Source organism: Lycium barbarum, chromosome 4 (genome assembly GCF_019175385.1).
Source record: "Lycium barbarum isolate Lr01 chromosome 4, ASM1917538v2, whole genome shotgun sequence".
Taxonomy (NCBI): Eukaryota; Viridiplantae; Streptophyta; class Magnoliopsida; order Solanales; family Solanaceae; genus Lycium; species Lycium barbarum.
Genome location: NC_083340.1, coordinates 8088780 through 8107257, shown reverse-complemented (window position 1 = coordinate 8107257; position 18478 = coordinate 8088780). Strand labels below are relative to the sequence as shown.

The 18478-nt window shown below is 33.9% G+C and overlaps 2 protein-coding genes across 2 annotated transcripts; both read left to right on the top strand.

Annotated features, from left to right (window-relative positions):
• The first annotated feature begins 2950 nt into the window (after positions 1-2950).
• On the top strand, positions 2951-9657 carry LOC132635079 (uncharacterized). Its single transcript, XM_060351297.1, has 13 exons — positions 2951-3105; positions 3197-3311; positions 3396-3474; positions 3564-3639; positions 4125-4208; positions 4295-4399; positions 6085-6165; positions 6311-6375; positions 6995-7064; positions 7146-7223; positions 7728-7825; positions 7916-8051; positions 9260-9657. Exons 1-13 carry the CDS (start codon positions 3046-3048, stop codon positions 9404-9406), a joined length of 1194 nt encoding a protein of 397 aa, XP_060207280.1. The 5' UTR covers positions 2951-3045; the 3' UTR covers positions 9407-9657.
• A 3222-nt stretch (positions 9658-12879) lies between these two features.
• LOC132635078 (acid beta-fructofuranosidase 2, vacuolar) lies at positions 12880-17664 on the top strand. Its single transcript, XM_060351296.1, has 7 exons — positions 12880-13515; positions 14014-14022; positions 14853-15709; positions 15941-16102; positions 16191-16426; positions 17030-17117; positions 17242-17664. The coding sequence occupies exons 1-7, from the start codon at positions 13080-13082 to the stop codon at positions 17425-17427; spliced, it is 1974 nt and encodes a 657-aa protein (XP_060207279.1). The 5' UTR covers positions 12880-13079; the 3' UTR covers positions 17428-17664.
• The last annotated feature ends 814 nt before the right edge of the window (positions 17665-18478 follow it).

The following is an 18478-nucleotide window of genomic DNA, read 5'->3' as shown; positions in this document are numbered from 1 at the left end:
TCATGCCAGCTTGGCACATGCGTGCAGTACACTTGCTGTGACATGGAAAAATAGACCAATAAAATAAGCCATGTCAACAAAAAAAATGAAAACTAATATAAAATTTATTTAACTAATAAAAAATAATTTGAAAAAAAAAATAAACACCCCACCCTTTCTTCTTCCCCACCCCATCGTTGCCTCAACCCTACCCATTACTCCACTTGAGATCGTTTTTTTCCATTGAAAAGAGAGGAAGATGAGGAAAATTCAGACTTGGATCCTTAAAAAATTCCCGGCAGCATGTTTTTTCGAGCAAAGAAATATCTTTTCATATTACCGTATATTGAAAGCTAGTATATTGGAAGAAGAGAAAACAAAGCTTGTTCTAAGGCTGGAAAGAGAGAACGACGGGAAAAATTCAGATCTGAATCCTCAAAAAATTTCCGGCCATCTCCATTTTTTCCGGCAATATATTTATTTGAGCACAAACTCTTTTCATATTAATTTATATTGAAAGCTAGTACATTGGAAGCAGAAAAAACAAAGCTTTTTCTCCAAGATTTTCAAGCCACATTCAATGCTCATGCTCTCATTTGAGGTGAAGGAGAAGTGGTGAGTGGTGAAGGAGAAATGGTATTGTTGGTGGAGTAACCGGTGGTGGAGAAGATAAGGGGAGAGAGAAAAAATTGTTTATCTTTTTTTTTTTTTTTTTTTTTACTTTTGTTTTGACACTTGTCATTTAATTGGGACCCACATCAATAGCACATAAGTTTCTCACGCTAAAGAGCAGTATAGTGCACGATGTGTTCAAATGGCACAGTTTAGCTTATGTTCGAGGGTCCATATGGTCAACATTTCAGTTGGGAGTCTAAATGAAAAATCAGGAAAAGATATGTCAAGCTGGCACGAGGTGTTCAAATGACACAGTTTAACTTATGTTCGAGAATCCAGATGATCAACATTTTAGTTGAGGGTCTAAATAAAAAATCAGGACAAATTGAGGATCCATCCATGACTTCAGCCTTATCAATATTTCCTTTGTCCATTCCGTTGTACCGATATGGGACTAATATTCAATTTTCCCATATTGCCACTTCAGAAAATTGCACATTCAGCTCTACGCTACGCATAAACAGTTGTACATCCTCAGATTTCCTCCATTTGTACATCCACCATTTTCAATATATATATATATATACTAGCCATATATGCCCGTGCATCGCACGGGCCGAACATGTTTATTCATTTTAATTAGCCGGTCTTTAAGATTTGTATTTTGTAAATAACTTTTAAAAATTTGTCATAGTTATGACAATGAAAGTTGTTCATCAATGTGATAAAGAAAATTAGTAAGAAGGTGAGGGAAGATTAATATTTTGATTCTAGATTTTTTCTTTTAAATTGTTTAATATCTTATATGTATACCGACAAATTGATATTCATCTCAATCAATTAACTGTTCAGATCCAAACATAAGAACCATTGTTGTATATATTGGATTTTTTAAAAGCAAAACTAATAAAATATTTTTATTAAATTAATTAAAAATATGTTAATTCGGGGAAAATTAGTTATATTAACATTTATAGATAAAAAGAACTATTACAAAGAAATCAAAATTAGAAAGATATATGTTATATCATAAATCACCAAATTTTAATTTCGGAATGAAAATATAAAGTAATACATTTTATAAATGTAAAGGAACAATAATCAGAGAATGCAAAGGAGAGTAAAATAAGTAAAGTATTGACAAAGAAGAAAAATGGGGATAAAAGTAATTGTCTACGTTAACATATCAAGAGAAAGGAATTTTCGTCTTATTTTACTCTTTACATTAATTACTTATTTTCAAATTATTTTCTAAGGCTATTGAGACTATACACTAATAAATATGGATATTATGATAAAATATATACTTCATATATTAATTCTTAAAGAACGTGATAAGACGGAGTGGCTTTTATCCCCGTTTTTCTTCTTTCTCAACACTTTAAACGTGAAAAGAGAACGAACAATAGCAATGCAAATTTGTACCAAAAGTTATGGATATATGCATGAAAAGAGAATAAATATTCAGCAAAAATGTGAAAAGTCAAAAGTGAACAAGTAAAAGTGCACGGAGAAAATAAATATGTGTTAGAGAATTAAAATTAAAGTGCATACGTGTATACATGAGAAGAGAATAAATATTCAGTACTGTCAAAAGTGAACAAATTAAATTGCACGGAGGAAATAAATTTTTGTAGGAGAATTAAAATTGAACTGCAAATGTCTATACACGAAAAAAGAATAAATATTCAGCTAGAACATGAAAAGTCAAAAGTGAAAAAGAAAAAGTGCACGGAGGAAATAAATGTGTGAGAGAATTAAATTTGAAGTGCATACGTCTATACATGAGAAGGGAATAAATATTAAGTATTATGACATATGTCTACGTGGAATATAAAAATAGTTGGATAAAGTCTACAAGTCATATAGCTTATGGTACAAGCATTCATTGTGTGTACAATTTGTGAAGCTCATGGTACAAGCTGGAGGAGCGGTGTTCGTCAATAGAAAAAACAATAAATATTCAGTACTATGGCATATATCCACGTGAGATTTACTAATTTTTAAAGAATGTGAAAAGTCAAAAGTGAACAAATTAAAGTGCACGAAAGAAATAAATTTATGTAGGAGAATTAAAATTGAACTGCAAATGTCTATACATGAAAAGATAATAAATATTCAGCTAGAATACGAAAAGTCAAAAGTGAAAAAGTAAAAGTGCACGGAGGAAATAAATGTGTCAGAGTATTAAATTTGAAGTGCATACGTCTATACATAAGAAGAGAATAAATATTAAGTACTATAGCATATGTCTACATGGAATATAAAAATAATTGGATAAAGTGTACAAGTTATATAGCTGTAATAGGAGCATTGCTTGCGCGTACAAATTGTGAAGCTCGTGGTACTGTTCGTAACTCCCATGGCAATTATATATATTGTAAAAATGTAAATATAGACCTCTCCGATTCATTTCAATCATCACTCACACACTCTCACTGAATTGAAAAAATGTCATCCTCCTTGCATTCTCCGCTATACTCTTCTCTCTCTTCTTCCTCATCTCCTCAGGTTTATATATCTCTCTCTATATATATATGTATGTGTAATATGCATATGTGATATGTGAAATATTGATTGATTTGTTTATGTAATTAAACAGGAAAGAAAGCTGAGAAATGCAGTTAATTTCTCAAAGCCGAATTTGACTTTCAAACCTCATCGATCGTTTCCTCTAATCAGAGCTTCGACCGGCTTCTCTTCTTCTCTCGATACAGGTTCTGTATAATTAAATTTGTGTTTGATTTGATGTAAAATGAATGATATCGGTGATTTTTTTTTTTTTTTTGTAATGATTTTAGGTGGGAGCACTGAATTGGATGCGGTAGTAAGTCATAGTGAGATCGTACCGGATACAGTGATTTTCGATGATTTCGAGAAGTTAGTATTTGTGCTTTGATTTGTTTTGTTTTGTGTTATCTTACTTGGATATGTGTTTATTTATTTGCTGTTTTTCGTATTTATTATAGATTTCCTCCAACTGCTGCTACTGTAAGCTCTTCACTGCTTTTAGGCATATGCGGTCTTCCTGATACTAAATTTAAGGTAATTATTACTAGTAATAAATACTATTAATTATACACCTTTTTGTTTATAAATCAAGTAAATATTACGCTAAGACAGAGTGAAAAATTGAACTCCCTCTGTCCTATATTAGTTGTCATGTTTCGCTTCTCGAGAGTCAAACAGTATGAACTTTGACTAGCGTTTTAAAATATATTTTTTGATCGAATTAACAAGAGAAAAGTTGCAGCCGGTAGTACTTATGTATAGTTTTTGAATATCTAAATTTTAAATGTAAAATATTGAGTTTATCGAATCTAATTTAGCTTCGAACATGAGTCAAACTGACTTTCACGAAGGGAAACATGACAACTAATAGGGGACGGAGGGAGTATACTATATGGATGTGCACCTTTCTGAGTATCTAAAGAACTTGGCACTGGTTCATGTAAATTTTAAGAATATGAGCGAAATAGATGCTAATTGATTTGATGTTGTGCTGACCGAAGTGCATATATTGGATATAGAGTGCTGTAGACAGAGCTTTATCAGATTCGGAGTGTTATGGATTGGAGAATTCTGATCTCCAGATGTCTTGTTTCTTCAACAAGGTTGGTACCTTTATTTATGTTAGCTAGGTTTATAGTTTTTATTTTTTGTAGTCGGTGATTATCTTTACTATTGTTTGTGATAACAGGCCTTAGCACACGTTGGTGGTGATCTAGCAAAGCTTGTGCCTGGTCGAGTTTCTACTGAAGTGGATGCTCGCCTCGCATATGACACACATGGCATTGTGCGAAAGGTAGTATTGTGAAAATCAGTATCAGTTATTCAGTATTCATTAGGATTCAGTATTCATTAGGACTGGCTGATGGATCCTATGATCAAGGGGTTCAACTGAACCTAATATTTTCTACGCAAAACAATGATATATATGTGAAAGACCACTAAAATTTCAACAAATGATAAATTCTAAACCCGTAATTTCTTAAGTACAATGAGTTCAGTACTAAGAACTTAGAAGGTTGAACCCAACAACAACAACAACCCAGTGAAATCTCACATCGTAGGGTCTGGGGACGGTAGAGTGTACGCAGACCTGACTCCTACCAAGGTAGGACGGCTGTTTCCGAAAGACCTCCGGCTCAATAAAAGCATAAAAAGAAGTCAGATACGGTTAGATAAGGTTAAGAGATTCGGATAAGAGATTTAAAGCGATATGGAAATGGAATAATGCAAGCGACACAGATAATACAGGATAATCAGAGCACAGAAAATAACCGATAATAGCAGAAATCAGAGCAGATGACACAGGATAACCAAAGCACAGGAAATAACACATAATAACAGATAATAGCAGAATTCGGAGCACAAGAAATTATATTGCAATAATGCGACTACTAATAAGAACGGATAACGAGACTATCTACTAGCCTTCTACCCTAATTTGGGTCCTCCAAACCCTCCTATCTAAGGTCATGTCCTCGGTAAGCTGTAATTGCGCCATGTCGTGTCTAATTACCTCTCCCCAATACTTCTTCGGCCTACCCCTACCTCGTCTGAAACCATCCATGGCCAACCTCTCACACCTCCGCACTGGGGCATCTGTATCTCTCCTCTTCACATGCCCAAACCATCTCAATCTCGCTTCTCGCATCTTGTCTTCCACCGAGGCCACCCCCACCTGAACCCATCAAGTATAAATTTTGGCTCCACCCCTGCATTAGGATTCATCTGTTTAGGGCTAGTCCTTCCACTGGCATTGACCTCTTTAATAGTCAATTAAATAATGGGAATTTTATTGTATTTAACATATTAGCGTTTCCTTTTGTCTGTACCATAATACAACTAAGTATACATTCATAAGAGTCTTGAATTCAGTTTCAGATTTTTGGTTATAAGCTAATAACTTATATATTAGAGGATTTTTTTCCAAAGAAGCTCTCAGTTTTAAAGATACTAAGAGATAATATGGAAGCATGAAAATAGTATCTCTTAGTATCTTTATGTAGGCAGAACTTGCAACTGGTCATATCATGTTTATGTTTTGTAGAATTCGAGTAGTGCTTTCCAAATTGTAACCTGATGATTTATATGTGACTTATGGGCTGCTTGCAAATTGATAACAAAACTTGTCCCAGTCAATTGGGCGGCATGCACTAGACGTAGAGTCGTTCTTGCAGTAAGGAGGTTTTGATTTCAGAAAGTTTTCCAAACTAGAGCCACTCTTGTCAGATTTAATCTCGGCTTGAAGTTTTAATGATAAAATACCCACAGATAAGAATCACTCCATGGCTTCATATACATGCTCGTTTGTGGGGAATTTTTCTGCGTCTAAATGGTTAGCATGCTATAATAATGTCATTTCATGTTTTCGAAATGTAGAATTGCACTATGTTACCACCATATCACATTCGTTTATCATTCTTGTGGCATGTCCAATTTTCTTTTGTATAGTATTTGAGTGGTTTCAACTTCAAACTTCAGGTGCATGACCTTTTGAAAGCCTATACCGAACTTGAAGTGCCTCCAGAACGATTGCTGTTCAAAATTCCTGCAACTTGGCAAGTGAGTCCCATAAGACAATTATAATTGTTTCAGTCTCCTGTAGAAGAACTCATGTTGAATCTAACTGTGTCTCCCAAAGTTCCGAATTCTGATTCTTTTGAAGGGTTATCCTTTTTCATTTGTCAGTGTTTTATCTTTCTATTAGGGAATTGAGGCATCAAGGGTGCTGGAAGCTGAGGGTATACAGACACATTTGACTTTTGTTTATAGGTATAAACTTTCACAAACAGATTGACAAGAGCTTATGTTCATATTCTGTATATGGTTCTAATTTTTCTGCACCTTCTTCCCCTGCCACCTGCTCCTTCCATAGTATGTCTATCTAATTAGACGGTCCATTATTCTTTATGGACAAAAAAACCTGTATATTTTTTCGGTTTGCATAGTGCATGCTCCTTTATTAGCATGCCATTTAATTCATTATTGATTATAGTTTGTGTTTGTCTTCATCCTATTGAACTGTGAATTGAGATAATTCTCATGTGTGCTCTACAAAGTCGTCCAATTATTTAGCTTTAGGTTTTTAGACAAACTCTTTAAAATTTGTTGCTTTTCACTTTGTTACTGGCTCATGAAACATATACTTTGTTGTGATCTTGAGCTCACATGAGAAAGTGGAAAAGTGTTTCAAGTACTGATGCATGCCTAAGCTTTACCAAATTTGTAAAATTTAATATACTGGTCCCTCATTCTTTTTGTAATATGGATATAAATCTTAAAATGGTTTCTCCTCCATTCAATGTCCACATACAATATATAATGTAGGCGAGTCCTTGTTATTTGCTCGTCTAATCTAAATTTATTGGAAACTTTCGTCGTGACTTCTCAGCTTTTGTCAAGCTGCTGCTGCTGCTCAAGCTGGTGCTTCTGTCATTCAGATTTTTGTTGGTCGCCTGAAGGTAAATTCTTTTGTCTTATAGGAAATTATGTTGTTTGGATATCTTTAGCTTTGTTGGCATAATATTTATCACTGCTTTCAGGATTGGTCTCGCAATCACACTGGTGACTCTGAAGTTGAAAGTGCTCTCAGAAGAGGAGAAGACCCAGGGTTGGCTTTGGTCAGTTTTACCACCTGCTGCTTCCTCTTATTTTTTCCCATATGCATTTGATTATTCCTCTCGACTTTTAAGTATTACATGGGGGCTTGGACACTTTTATTAGATTTGACTAGTTTTCGAATCTAGATGATTTGTGAATAGCATATTTAGAGATAAAACAATGAGCTCCTAACCATCACAAATTATGGACATGTACATAGCAACTGTAGAACTCAAGCTCCAGAAATACGTAAGCTATTTTCAACCTGGAGTTGTTACTTAATTGCAAGATATCTCTCTGTTTTGCTCCTCAGGGATATCTGAATGCCTCCCTGGATTTTGTCTTGCATTGATCAATTGTATTTTTGATGTTATTGTGCCAAGTTGTCGTTGAAAATATTTTTCAGCCATGTCTGAACATTAATTCTGGAACTGAGATATTATGGGCCTTTCCTTGTATGGACTTCCCCCCGACATCTTGCAGCCGAATCACTGAAGTGCTGAGTGTTCTTTGCACCTTTTCAGGTAACAGAAGCTTATAACTACATCCACAAGTATGGGCACAAGACAAAGCTGATGGCTGCTGCAGTACGGAACAAGCAGGATGTCTTCAACCTTTTGGGGTAATTTTAACTGTACTTCGAGCTTGTAAATTCTTTGTTGCGTCTGGTCTGGTCCATATGTGGTGCTTGTAACTTTGTTAAGAACTTCAGGGTGGATTACATTATTACCCCACTGAAGGTATTGGAATCTCTTAAAGAATCTGTGACCCTACCTGATGAGAAGTACTCATTTACAAGAAGGTTATCCCCACAATCAGCTGCTGCCTTCAATTTCACTCAAGATGAGGTTTGATCTCAATACCATCTCGTATCTTTCATTCTCATAAGCCTATTTCCAATTGACAAAAGGAAATTATGGGTGAATGAACATTATTTGTTGGGGAAAGCAAATGGATCAGATACAAATCATGTTAAGAAATTTGTTGAGGTTATACCCCAAAGAGAAATAAACTGCAGAATGGTCTTTGCTGCCTGTGAAATTTAATCATTACTCCATCCGTTTCATTGTCTTTTTATGTGTCTAGTTTGACTAAGCACGAAGTTTAAGAATATAAAGAAGACATTGGAATCTTATTAGTCTAAATTGAAGGTGTGTCTTACCAAATTTGAATCTTGTGGTTTAAACATGACATATTCTTATAAGGGAGTGTCATTAAGGGTAAAACGGGAATATTGGAAATTAAAAACTTACTACGTATAGAAATGTGATTATAATTTTTTTGTGAAATAAACTAAAGAAAGTAAGATACATAAATTAAAACGGAGGAAGTACATCTCTTTCACTCGGTCAAATTACAAATGTGTTGGTATCATCCTAGTTATAAGAAAAAACACGGAAAGAAAGTGATATTTAGGTTTGAAGGACAATTTAAATCAAGATAGGTGAGAAGAAGAAGAGGATGAGGAAGAGAAAGAAGAAGTTGGGTGCGAGAGATGTCGGGATTTGGGCAAGGGGCAGAAAGTGCCTGAGTGCGTGTTGAAAATGATGCTTTGGAGAAGGGGTGGCAATGGAGGCAAATATTGTGGTTTAATCGGATAAAGGATGTTCATGGAGGTGTGCTGAATAGCTGGAAACCGGGAGGGTTAGGAAGAAGGCGCAGTAGTGGGGACTTGCTGTCGGGACAACTTAATGCATATATTCATATATCAAAAATAGATATTGTTTTTAGTTACCATTTTCAAAAATAGATATTGTTTCTTGAAGTTCTCAAGTAATGAACAAAATACTTACATAACACATTTATTATAGAATACAAGAAGGAAGAAGTTACCAAACAAAGCTCTCTTACCCTAGCATACATAATAGAAAAACAGAAAGGTTTTGAGGAGGGGGAATGTTTCTTCTCATAGACTATTTGGGCTCTTAACATTTGTTCAATTCGAAGTTCTATCTGCTTCTTCTCTGCAACTTCTACACAATTCTAACTTCTCAGTACAATTTAGTATGAATAGAATGATATGATCTTCATTACCTGCATTCCTATTCTATTTCAGCTTCAAAAGTGGGATCAGTATAGCTTTTCCTCAGCTATGGGTCCTGCATCGGTGGAGCTCCTCACTATTGGAATGGATGGCTATATTAATCAGGCTAAGCGGGTTGAAGAATTGTTTGGCAAGATATGGCCACCGCCAAATGTATGAAAAACACGACATGCAGCAGCAGGATGTTCCTGTTTTCGTGAAATGATATGATAGCTTTCTTAGTTTTGAACTTTGGACTCGGAGTCTTAAATCCACCTTAGCATCAAGGCTTAAGTGAGAGTTTCATACACAATATGTGGGTTTAATTCTCACTGTCCTACTTCCGGCATCTTCACTGATTCCCTAATGTAATAAAAATGAACTTCAAAAGGACCTATCTAGCTTTTGGGGTTTTCTTTTCTCTCTTCCAATACCGTGTCAGCCCCTCTTGACGTCATGCTCTTTAGCGAATATGACAATATGATTTTGGTATAGCCTGCGAATTATCCTGTGATCAAACGAAAAGTAAATGAAAAAAAAGGGAAGAAAATTGATAAAGTATTTTCGAATTAATAGTACTGGCATTAGTATTTACGAATTAATAGTACTGGCATTAGTATTTACGAATTAATAGTACTGTCATTGGCTAAAGTACTGCTCCGTTTTGGTTTTGGGAGTACATTGGAACTTTATAGTAATAAGCATGCCTATGAGGAATGGAAATATCAAAACAATGTAGCAGTCATTTACGTAGTGCTTCAGTCTTTGTATCGTTTGACAGAGGATCTCTTGCTTGAATAATCGCCAAGTACTACTTTGAAATTTAATAGCTTTGACCTTTGCATACGTTCATGGGAAAGTCAACTTATTGACAGGTAATTGTGGTACTAAAACATCTAGATTAATTCCCTAAACACCCAATTTTGAATTCTGTGTAGCTAAATGATTATCATCTACATTAAAGGGCGAAGACGTGACACTTCGTGTAGCTGTGACCTCACAAAAAGTTATTAAACAAAGACGTGAGCAAAAAATATGTTATTGGTCATATTTTTGCTGTTATAATTGAAAAAGAAAGTCTTCGTAGTATGCATTAGAAATTATGGGATAGCAGTATAGTAACGTGGTAAGAATGTGCAGTTTATTCTTAGAAGTTATGTATATGCAGCGCATAGGCGAGCTTCCTATATAACTATTTAATGTAGAACTTTTTAAGGTATACGTATTAGAATAGACGACCAGAAAAAAGTATATCATCATGCATTATATATTTTTGGAGTATTTTTTACAATGATCTGATATTATGTTATGCATTAAATGGACATGCAATAAATCTTAGATAAATAGTTGTAACAATTTGTATTTCCACGTTTCAATTTTTGTATACCCTGGTCACAGATTATCATCTAGATTGATGGGCCAATCATCTCCTTTTGCCTAAATAAACTAGAGGCTTTTTCCGAAAAAAAAAAAAATTGAGAAGGGTAGACCTGGAGGAAGACCTTGGTGAAAATTAAATCCAACACACTAGAGGTGAAGAGTGAAATTGTAACCATAATCTTCAGCCCAAAAATAAATAAAAACCACAACCTCAAGTTTCAATTTCTATCTCCGTCTACATTTGTTTAAATAATGATTGATATCATATTGATTAATGTCCATAATAATTGAGATCCCATAATTCACATCATGATATTACTAAAGGTCCATATAGATTTGTCATAATAACAGGAAGATTAAACGACTTTTTCAATCGAAAATATCGAAAACACAACATAAAGAAGAAAAGATGAGGTGGTCAAAAGCTCAAGGCATTGCGTACTCCCTAGATGTATTGAAAGTCAATTTGTTTGTATGGTAATGTTACACAGTTATTATCAAAAACAAATAATGGAAGGAATACAGGAAATAGGATTGCTAGGGAATTTTGTTTCTGGTGAGATTTAAACCTAGACATTGCTGGCCTCTTATCAATATGTCAAAACCTATTCGAGTTACATCCATTATACATATGCAGTACTAATCTCATGAGTAAAACAAAGCATAGACAAGATCAAAGAACAAGAAAATAGGAAAACTAAAATGATTATCATCCACTGGAATTGATCAGAAGAACCGGACACCAAATCGATGGATCCAATTTTATGGCAGTAAATGCATGTGAAAGATGTGTTAAATCCATTGTCACCATGTGCATTTGTTAAGTAACTCCAAATTGGTTTCATGTGGAAGCATGGACAATCACATTAAATAATTAACCAATTAAACGTATCCAATGTATTTAAACCTTTCATGTTATTTATTTTCTCTCCTACAGACTAACACCACACAAGTATGATTGATAATGCAGATATGGTCCATCAGAAAAAACAGCATTATTAACATTAGACTCTGGAACTGAAACCCTGTTTCAGCTCATCAGTCATTGCATGTGGCCAAGCACATGCTTTTTTCTTTCTTTTTTTATATATTTTTTGTTGTTCCAGGATGTATATATGTGTATTAGTCTTTTCTCCTTTTGTACACTTGGCTCATTTCCATTAGGACAAGATGCAATTGGTACCTAATTTCTTTTATTATTTCACAATGTGGAGATATGCTTGATCCCAATGAAAGAAAATGATTGAAAAGATTATGAATTGCCAATAGGTTTGTCGTCTCATAGCATCCTGATTGCAGTTTGAATCTTGAAATATCAGTATGTCCATTTTGTTTCCATTTTTTTAATTAGATTAATTGGAAATTTCACTCCAAGAGCATTCAACTCTAATTTCTAAGGTATATAATAATTTATACAATTCCCATACTTTTATAATTTTAAATAAAACGATTTTTTTTGTGAGTTATTAAAATATATTCATTAACTTAATATTAACAACTCATTTTTTATTATAGTTTCTTTAGTAATCATTATATATAAAGCCAATAGTCAAATTTTGATTCTCCTCTAAATTGTATTTCTAATTTAATTACTCTCGAATTTAGTATGTCAATATACGAAACTCTAATAAGTCGTTGTTTACTGTGCAAATATAAATAAAAAATAATTAAACTATTATCAACTTTAACTTACTGCAAAGTTTTGTTGGGCTCGGCTAGAAGCTCATACAATAGTGAAAGTGTTGAACCAACTTGGATTTAGTTCAACTCAAAACAAATTTAGACTTTGGTCTTCCTTCCATAACTAATTCTTCTAGGAAATTAACTAACATGTGTCGTTTTCCAAAACCATATAGAAAACCTATATCAAAGACCAATACGGAATTCACAAAGTTTGGGCTAATTGCTAGACAAAACACTTATTTCCTATTCCTATTCAAAAAAAAAAAGAATAAAACGTCTTTCGTATTATAATTGTGAAAAAAAAAAAGAGAGAAAAGGGCCTTGATATTCCTAGTAAAAACAAAGATAATTACGGAAACTCGATAATTAGAGTTTTTGAACGTTGACACTTCCAAATTGAGAGCAGTCATTAAATCACTACGATGATGGCTGTTTGAAATTGTCAACTAATTTTCTAAGAAGACAAAAATAATTTGGACTTTTAGCTTTAATGAAACTTCCAATATTAAGGAAATTCTTATTTTAATTATATTCCCTAAATTACCGTGGCAACGTTTTAACCAAGTCGCGTCCACTTCTATTCTTAGTCGTAAAAGGAAACCCAATATTACCACTATATTAAGCAAATCCTAAATAGAGTAAAAAAAGAAAACAACAAACGAAAAAAAAAAAACAATAAAAACAGATTTTGTTCCCACCGTCGATTTTTCCGAAGTAAAATAAAAAAAGGAAAATAGGGATAGTATTCTATAGCCCTATAAAAGGTTGATAAAGTAGATTGTACATCACCATGCAAAAAAATAATATGGCACTCTCTAATTCAGAGGAAACAAACAATGGCGTTCATTATACCCAATTACCGGAGAATGAAAACTCCGGTAATCCTCCGGCAAGATACCGGCAACCAAAAAGAATGACGTTTATGATATTAACAGGTCTAGTTGCATTTTTGCTATTTTTCGTAGCGGTGAGATATGGGAATTACGAAGAAACAGATGATGTTAATCCGGGACCGGTGCCACCACAAGAAACGGTGTGTAATATGCTTGGTTCGAATCTAATGCCGTTGACCACCATGACTATGTTGGCCCGTGGGGTGGCGCAAGGTGTCTCTGCTAAGTCACGTGGCCATTTTTTGGGTGCACGGCCATTCCCGTGGACCAAAAAAATGTTGGCTTGGCAAAGAACGTCCTTCCACTTTCAACCTAAGAAGAATTGGATGAATGGTGAGTAATCTTTTTCTTTCTCATTGTCTATCTTTTCTGTTTTTGTAATTTTTAGAAATCAAGAATGATTTTTATTAACCAGCATTAAACATTGTTTATTGATCGGTGACTTTGAACGTGTTCTTTCCATGACCCTTCTTAATTGAGATAATACAGGAAAAAGTAAAAATTACTTTTGATTCAATTATACATATTGACTATCCTCATTCCATTGCATGCCCATGATTTTAAGTTTTGGGTCTTAGTTTAAAAGAATTGACAGCACATTATACTACGTTTTTAATTTAAGAAATTTTGGTATAAAAGAAACCATTACAGCTTGGAATGATTTTTTCCTAAGATGGATCTTTGCTTTTAAGATGATTTTGTTATCTTGTTTACTTTTTTTGTTATTATTTCTTGAGGTGAATATTGATGAGTTGTTCTTATTTGGCATGTGTTGGATTCTTTGGCTGGGATTGCGTTGATCACGGGAATTGCTTGATTTTTTTTCCTCAGACCCTAATGGTATGTCAATATTTCTCTATTATTGTTTTGTGTTTTCGTATTATTGAAAGTTATTGACAAAATCGTGACCTGATTAGAACATAGTAGTAATTTTTTAAGTAGAGCCAACATGATGAAGACAGCTGTCTTTAGACAATGCATGTGAATTTCTAGGAGCATACGCAAACTCCCATCATGTCTGTCCAACTACAACCTCGCTAGTTTTGAGCCGCGAAATCTTTTAAAAATCAAGGTGGATATTTTATTTAATTATGTATGACCTAGTTTAATGACACACTTTTAAATTAAAAGCCTGTAAAAAATGTGAAGGCCTTCATTAATTCGTTCGAGTTGAGTTGGAACGTTTATAAAAAGTTACTCTTCCATATTGGACACCAATTTTATAGAGGGCTGTGTTACTCCTATCTTGAAAAAGCCCAAAATAAAAAAAGAATCAGTAGTTAAGTAGGCGATTAAACACGATTTGGTTGAAGTTTAAAAGATTAAATTTGAAGTTGAAATTGAAAAAAAGAAAAAAAATTGTGTTTGAACATAAATTTCACTGAAAAAAAGTTAAAATTTTGTGATGGAAACTTAAAATACTCGTCAAACCTGTTTTCCAAATATTAAATTCCCTATTTCAAGCTTGAAGTTGAAATAATACACCATTGTAAAACCAACATAGAGCATAGTTCAAATATTATCTCCATATATCATGTCCCATTTGAATTATTTAATTTTTTACTTTAGTGTTTGCTATGTGGTTCTAGCAATCACCACTCAACAATTATTGTCCTTCAAAGTTAAACATTACAATAATTTCTAACTCCAATTTTTGTTACACATTTTAGGTCCATTATACTACAAAGGTTGGTACCATTTGTTCTATCAATACAATCCAGAGGCAGCAGTATGGGGAAACATTGTATGGGGACATGCAGTCTCAAGAGACCTAATCCACTGGCAACATCTGCCAGTGGCCATGGTAGCGGATCAATGGTACGACATTAACGGTGTCTGGACCGGATCCGCTACCATTCTACCTGATGGTAACCTCGTCATGTTATACACCGGGTCCACCAACGAATTCGTCCAGGTCCAAAATCTCGCATACCCGGCTGACCCATCGGATCCTTTGTTAAGAAAATGGGTCAAGTATGAGGGCAACCCGGTCCTGGTCCCACCACCCGGGATTGCCAAAAAGGATTTTCGTGACCCCACCACCGCGTGGACCACACCCGAAGGCAAATGGCGAATTACTATTGGTTCAAAGGTTAATAAAACTGGAATCTCATTGGTCTATGACACAATTGATTTTAAGAATTTTGAATTATTGGAGGGTGTGTTACATGGTGTACCGGGTACGGGTATGTGGGAATGTGTGGACTTTTACCCGGTTTCTAAAATTGCTGAAAATGGGCTTGACACTTCAGAAAATGGGCCTGCAGTTAAACATGTGTTAAAGTCCAGTCTTGATGATGATAGAAATGATTATTATGCACTTGGTACTTATGATGCTGTGGCTGGAAAATGGGTTCCTGATAATCCCATAATTGATGTTGGAATTGGATTAAGATATGATTATGGAAATTTTTACGCATCAAAGACATTTTATGACCAAGAGAAAATGAGAAGAGTTCTTTGGGCTTGGATCACTGAAAGTGATAGTGAAGCTGCTGATATTTGCAAGGGTTGGGCATCACTTCAGGTACAATTTGATCATAATTATATGTAGAGTTTTAAGTTATATACAAAATTAGTCTAAGGAATTTTTATACTTTCATGTCATCTTTATCTGTTATAGCAAGTAATCAGTTTATTTTCACATAAAAAATCTCACATTTTACACTGACTATATAACTTAAACTCTTGTATGTATAGTAACAATTGTGGTTTTATTGATTGAACATTTGTTAACGTGTGATTATTTTTTGAACAGCCAATTCCAAGGACTATTAAGTTTGATAAGAAGACAGGAAGCAACGTAATTACATGGCCAGTGGCTGAGGTTGAGAATTTGAGATTAAACAGCAAGGAATTCGACAAGGTTAAGGTTAAACCAGGCTCAGTTGTCCCACTAGAAGTTGGTTCTGCCACTCAGGTTGGTTCATTTTGCCGAAAGAATTTAACTTATATACACTGATAGTATAAATTTTTTCCTATACTGATATTGTTGATTATTATTACAGTTGGACATAATGGCTGAATTCGAAGTAGACCCTAAAGTGTTGGAGAGAGTAGATGGAAGTAATGCTACATATGATTGCAAAAGTGGTGGTGGAGCAGCTGAACGTGGTGCTTTAGGACCATTTGGTTTAATGGTTCTAACAGATAGTGGATTATCAGAGCAAACTCCAATTTACTTCTACATTGCAAAAGATGCTACTGGCAATTTCAACACACACTTCTGCAATGATTTCACCAGGTACTAATTTCTTCTCTCTTGCATTATAATCTCAAAACGAATGACACTATTTTCTTGTTCGGCCACCATATTTTAAATTTGAATATAATTTAACTTTGAATTTCTTATTTTATTTCTAATGACAAGATTTAATAACCAGGCATATATTTCTTTTATACGCCACCATTTAGATTTTGTTCTTTTTCAATAGTTGTGCAAACATAGCCCATGGGACTAATAAAACATTAGATTGGCAGCAAAATTTTAGACCGTAGTATGACGTTTTCTGATAGGATTTTCAGTTTGCTAATAATGGATTTTTAGGCTGTGGTTTAAAAGGTCCATAAGTTGCGAGAGACATAAAAAGAGCGTCATTTACTAAATATTTGTCCTAAAAAATGATAAGAGGCAAAAAATTTCTTTCAAGACCACAACTTTTAAAATTTTATAACTGCACAAATGTTATGACATGCATGTTTAAGATCATAAATTTAAGTGTTCTAGTTTTATCTTAAAATTTCATGTCCAATCAAACTATGTCATATAAATTTTAAACAGAGGAATTATTATTGATTAAATAAGTAGGCTAATGGTTATTCTAATCTTTACTTCCTATATTTCTAGGTCATCTGAAGCTACAGATGTTCGCAAACTAATCTATGGCAGCACAATTCCAGTTCTGCAAGGAGAGAAGCTTACTCTAAGAACGCTGGTAATTTTCCTTTTTTTTTTTTTTTTTTTTGTTTTTTTTTTTTACTGCTTATCCCAAATTATTGATTAAATACTTGTTTTCTTTTTATGCATATACTAATTATTTTTGTGAATGTAATCAACAGGTGGATCATTCAATAGTAGAAAGTTTTGCACAAGGTGGAAGAGCAGCTATCACATCAAGGGTATATCCAACAAAGGCAATATATGAAGATGCTAAAGTCTACTTATTTAACAATGCTACAGATATTAGCGTTACTGCAACAGTCAAGATTTGGCAAATGGACTCTGCAAATATACAATCTATTTAAACTTAATTAATCCCGCCCATATTTAAAATGTACCTAGCTTTCAATTCTTGATATTTCTTTTTGATTTTCCACCATGTATTGTTGCATGGTATTCTTTTATTTTTTTATTTTTCAGTTTATTGTGATTTCATCGTTCCCAATTTTCCTTTTTCTTCTCTAGTCTGAGTATGTACTTCCAGATATCTTCGTTGTTGAAATTGACATAATGAAGAAATCAGTGAAGTGTGCGTTTTTCTATATGCGTCTATGTTTCAACTTGAATTATATTTGCAACTTCAGGGGTCACTTCAATATATAATACTACATTGCTGTGAAAATAATTACTCCATAAGAAAGTGTAGTAGGATGTGCAATCATCATTCCTACGATCTTCCCAATTTTTACGCAAAATTCACCTTAATTAATTATAAACCAAATAAGTTTCTCATTAGCCGGTCAATTAATTCCATGGGGAAGATCAATACTATTTCCCTACAAATTCATCGTGACTTTTATAAATTAATCTCGGGGCTAGGGCACATGCAGTCACTTTGAGGATCACTATTTAATTCTTTAGAAAATATAGTATTTAATATTTAACCGCTTCAAAATTATTTTCAGATTTGTGAGACTAGTCTAATTTTAGACCTGCACGTATGAAGTTTCATGTGCAGGTCACACTTCAGGCATTTAAGTTTCAAGTTATACACTTATACTTGACAAGACACTCAATATAATTTAGTGGAAATTGGTACACCCATGAAATTTTAAAATTAATAATGTGATCCAAATATCGGCCCAATACATTTAGAAGGAAATTAAGACTATAATAGTGGAACGGCTTAGCTTTATTTTAGTGATGCAATATGAATTTGAGGGTTATATTATGGAGATGTTTAATGCTTGGGGTGATTGTACCGGATGCATAAGCTGTTGGAAATTTGATACTGGGAATTGGGAAGCATGACACAAGTTTCAATAATTATGATCAGACACCTTAAGTGTAGTTCGTTAATTGTGCATTTTACCCCAATTTCTATTGTAACAATTACTTTTAGACTCATTAGCTAGC

Bases quoted from the DNA above. Each gene is read 5' to 3' on its own strand.
- LOC132635079 (XM_060351297.1), top strand. From the start codon at position 3,046: ATGTCATCCTCCTTGCATTCTCCGCTATACTCTTCTCTCTCTTCTTCC. The intron at 3,106-3,196 runs GTTTATATATCT...GTAATTAAACAG, and splicing joins CTTCTTCCTCATCTCCTCAG to GAAAGAAAGCTGAGAAATGC. The intron at 7,224-7,727 runs GTCAGTTTTACC...GCACCTTTTCAG, and splicing joins AAGACCCAGGGTTGGCTTTG to GTAACAGAAGCTTATAACTA.
- LOC132635078 (XM_060351296.1), top strand. From the start codon at position 13,080: ATGCAAAAAAATAATATGGCACTCTCTAATTCAGAGGAAACAAACAAT. The intron at 16,427-17,029 runs GTACTAATTTCT...CTATATTTCTAG, and splicing joins TTCTGCAATGATTTCACCAG to GTCATCTGAAGCTACAGATG. The intron at 17,118-17,241 runs GTAATTTTCCTT...TGTAATCAACAG, and splicing joins AGCTTACTCTAAGAACGCTG to GTGGATCATTCAATAGTAGA.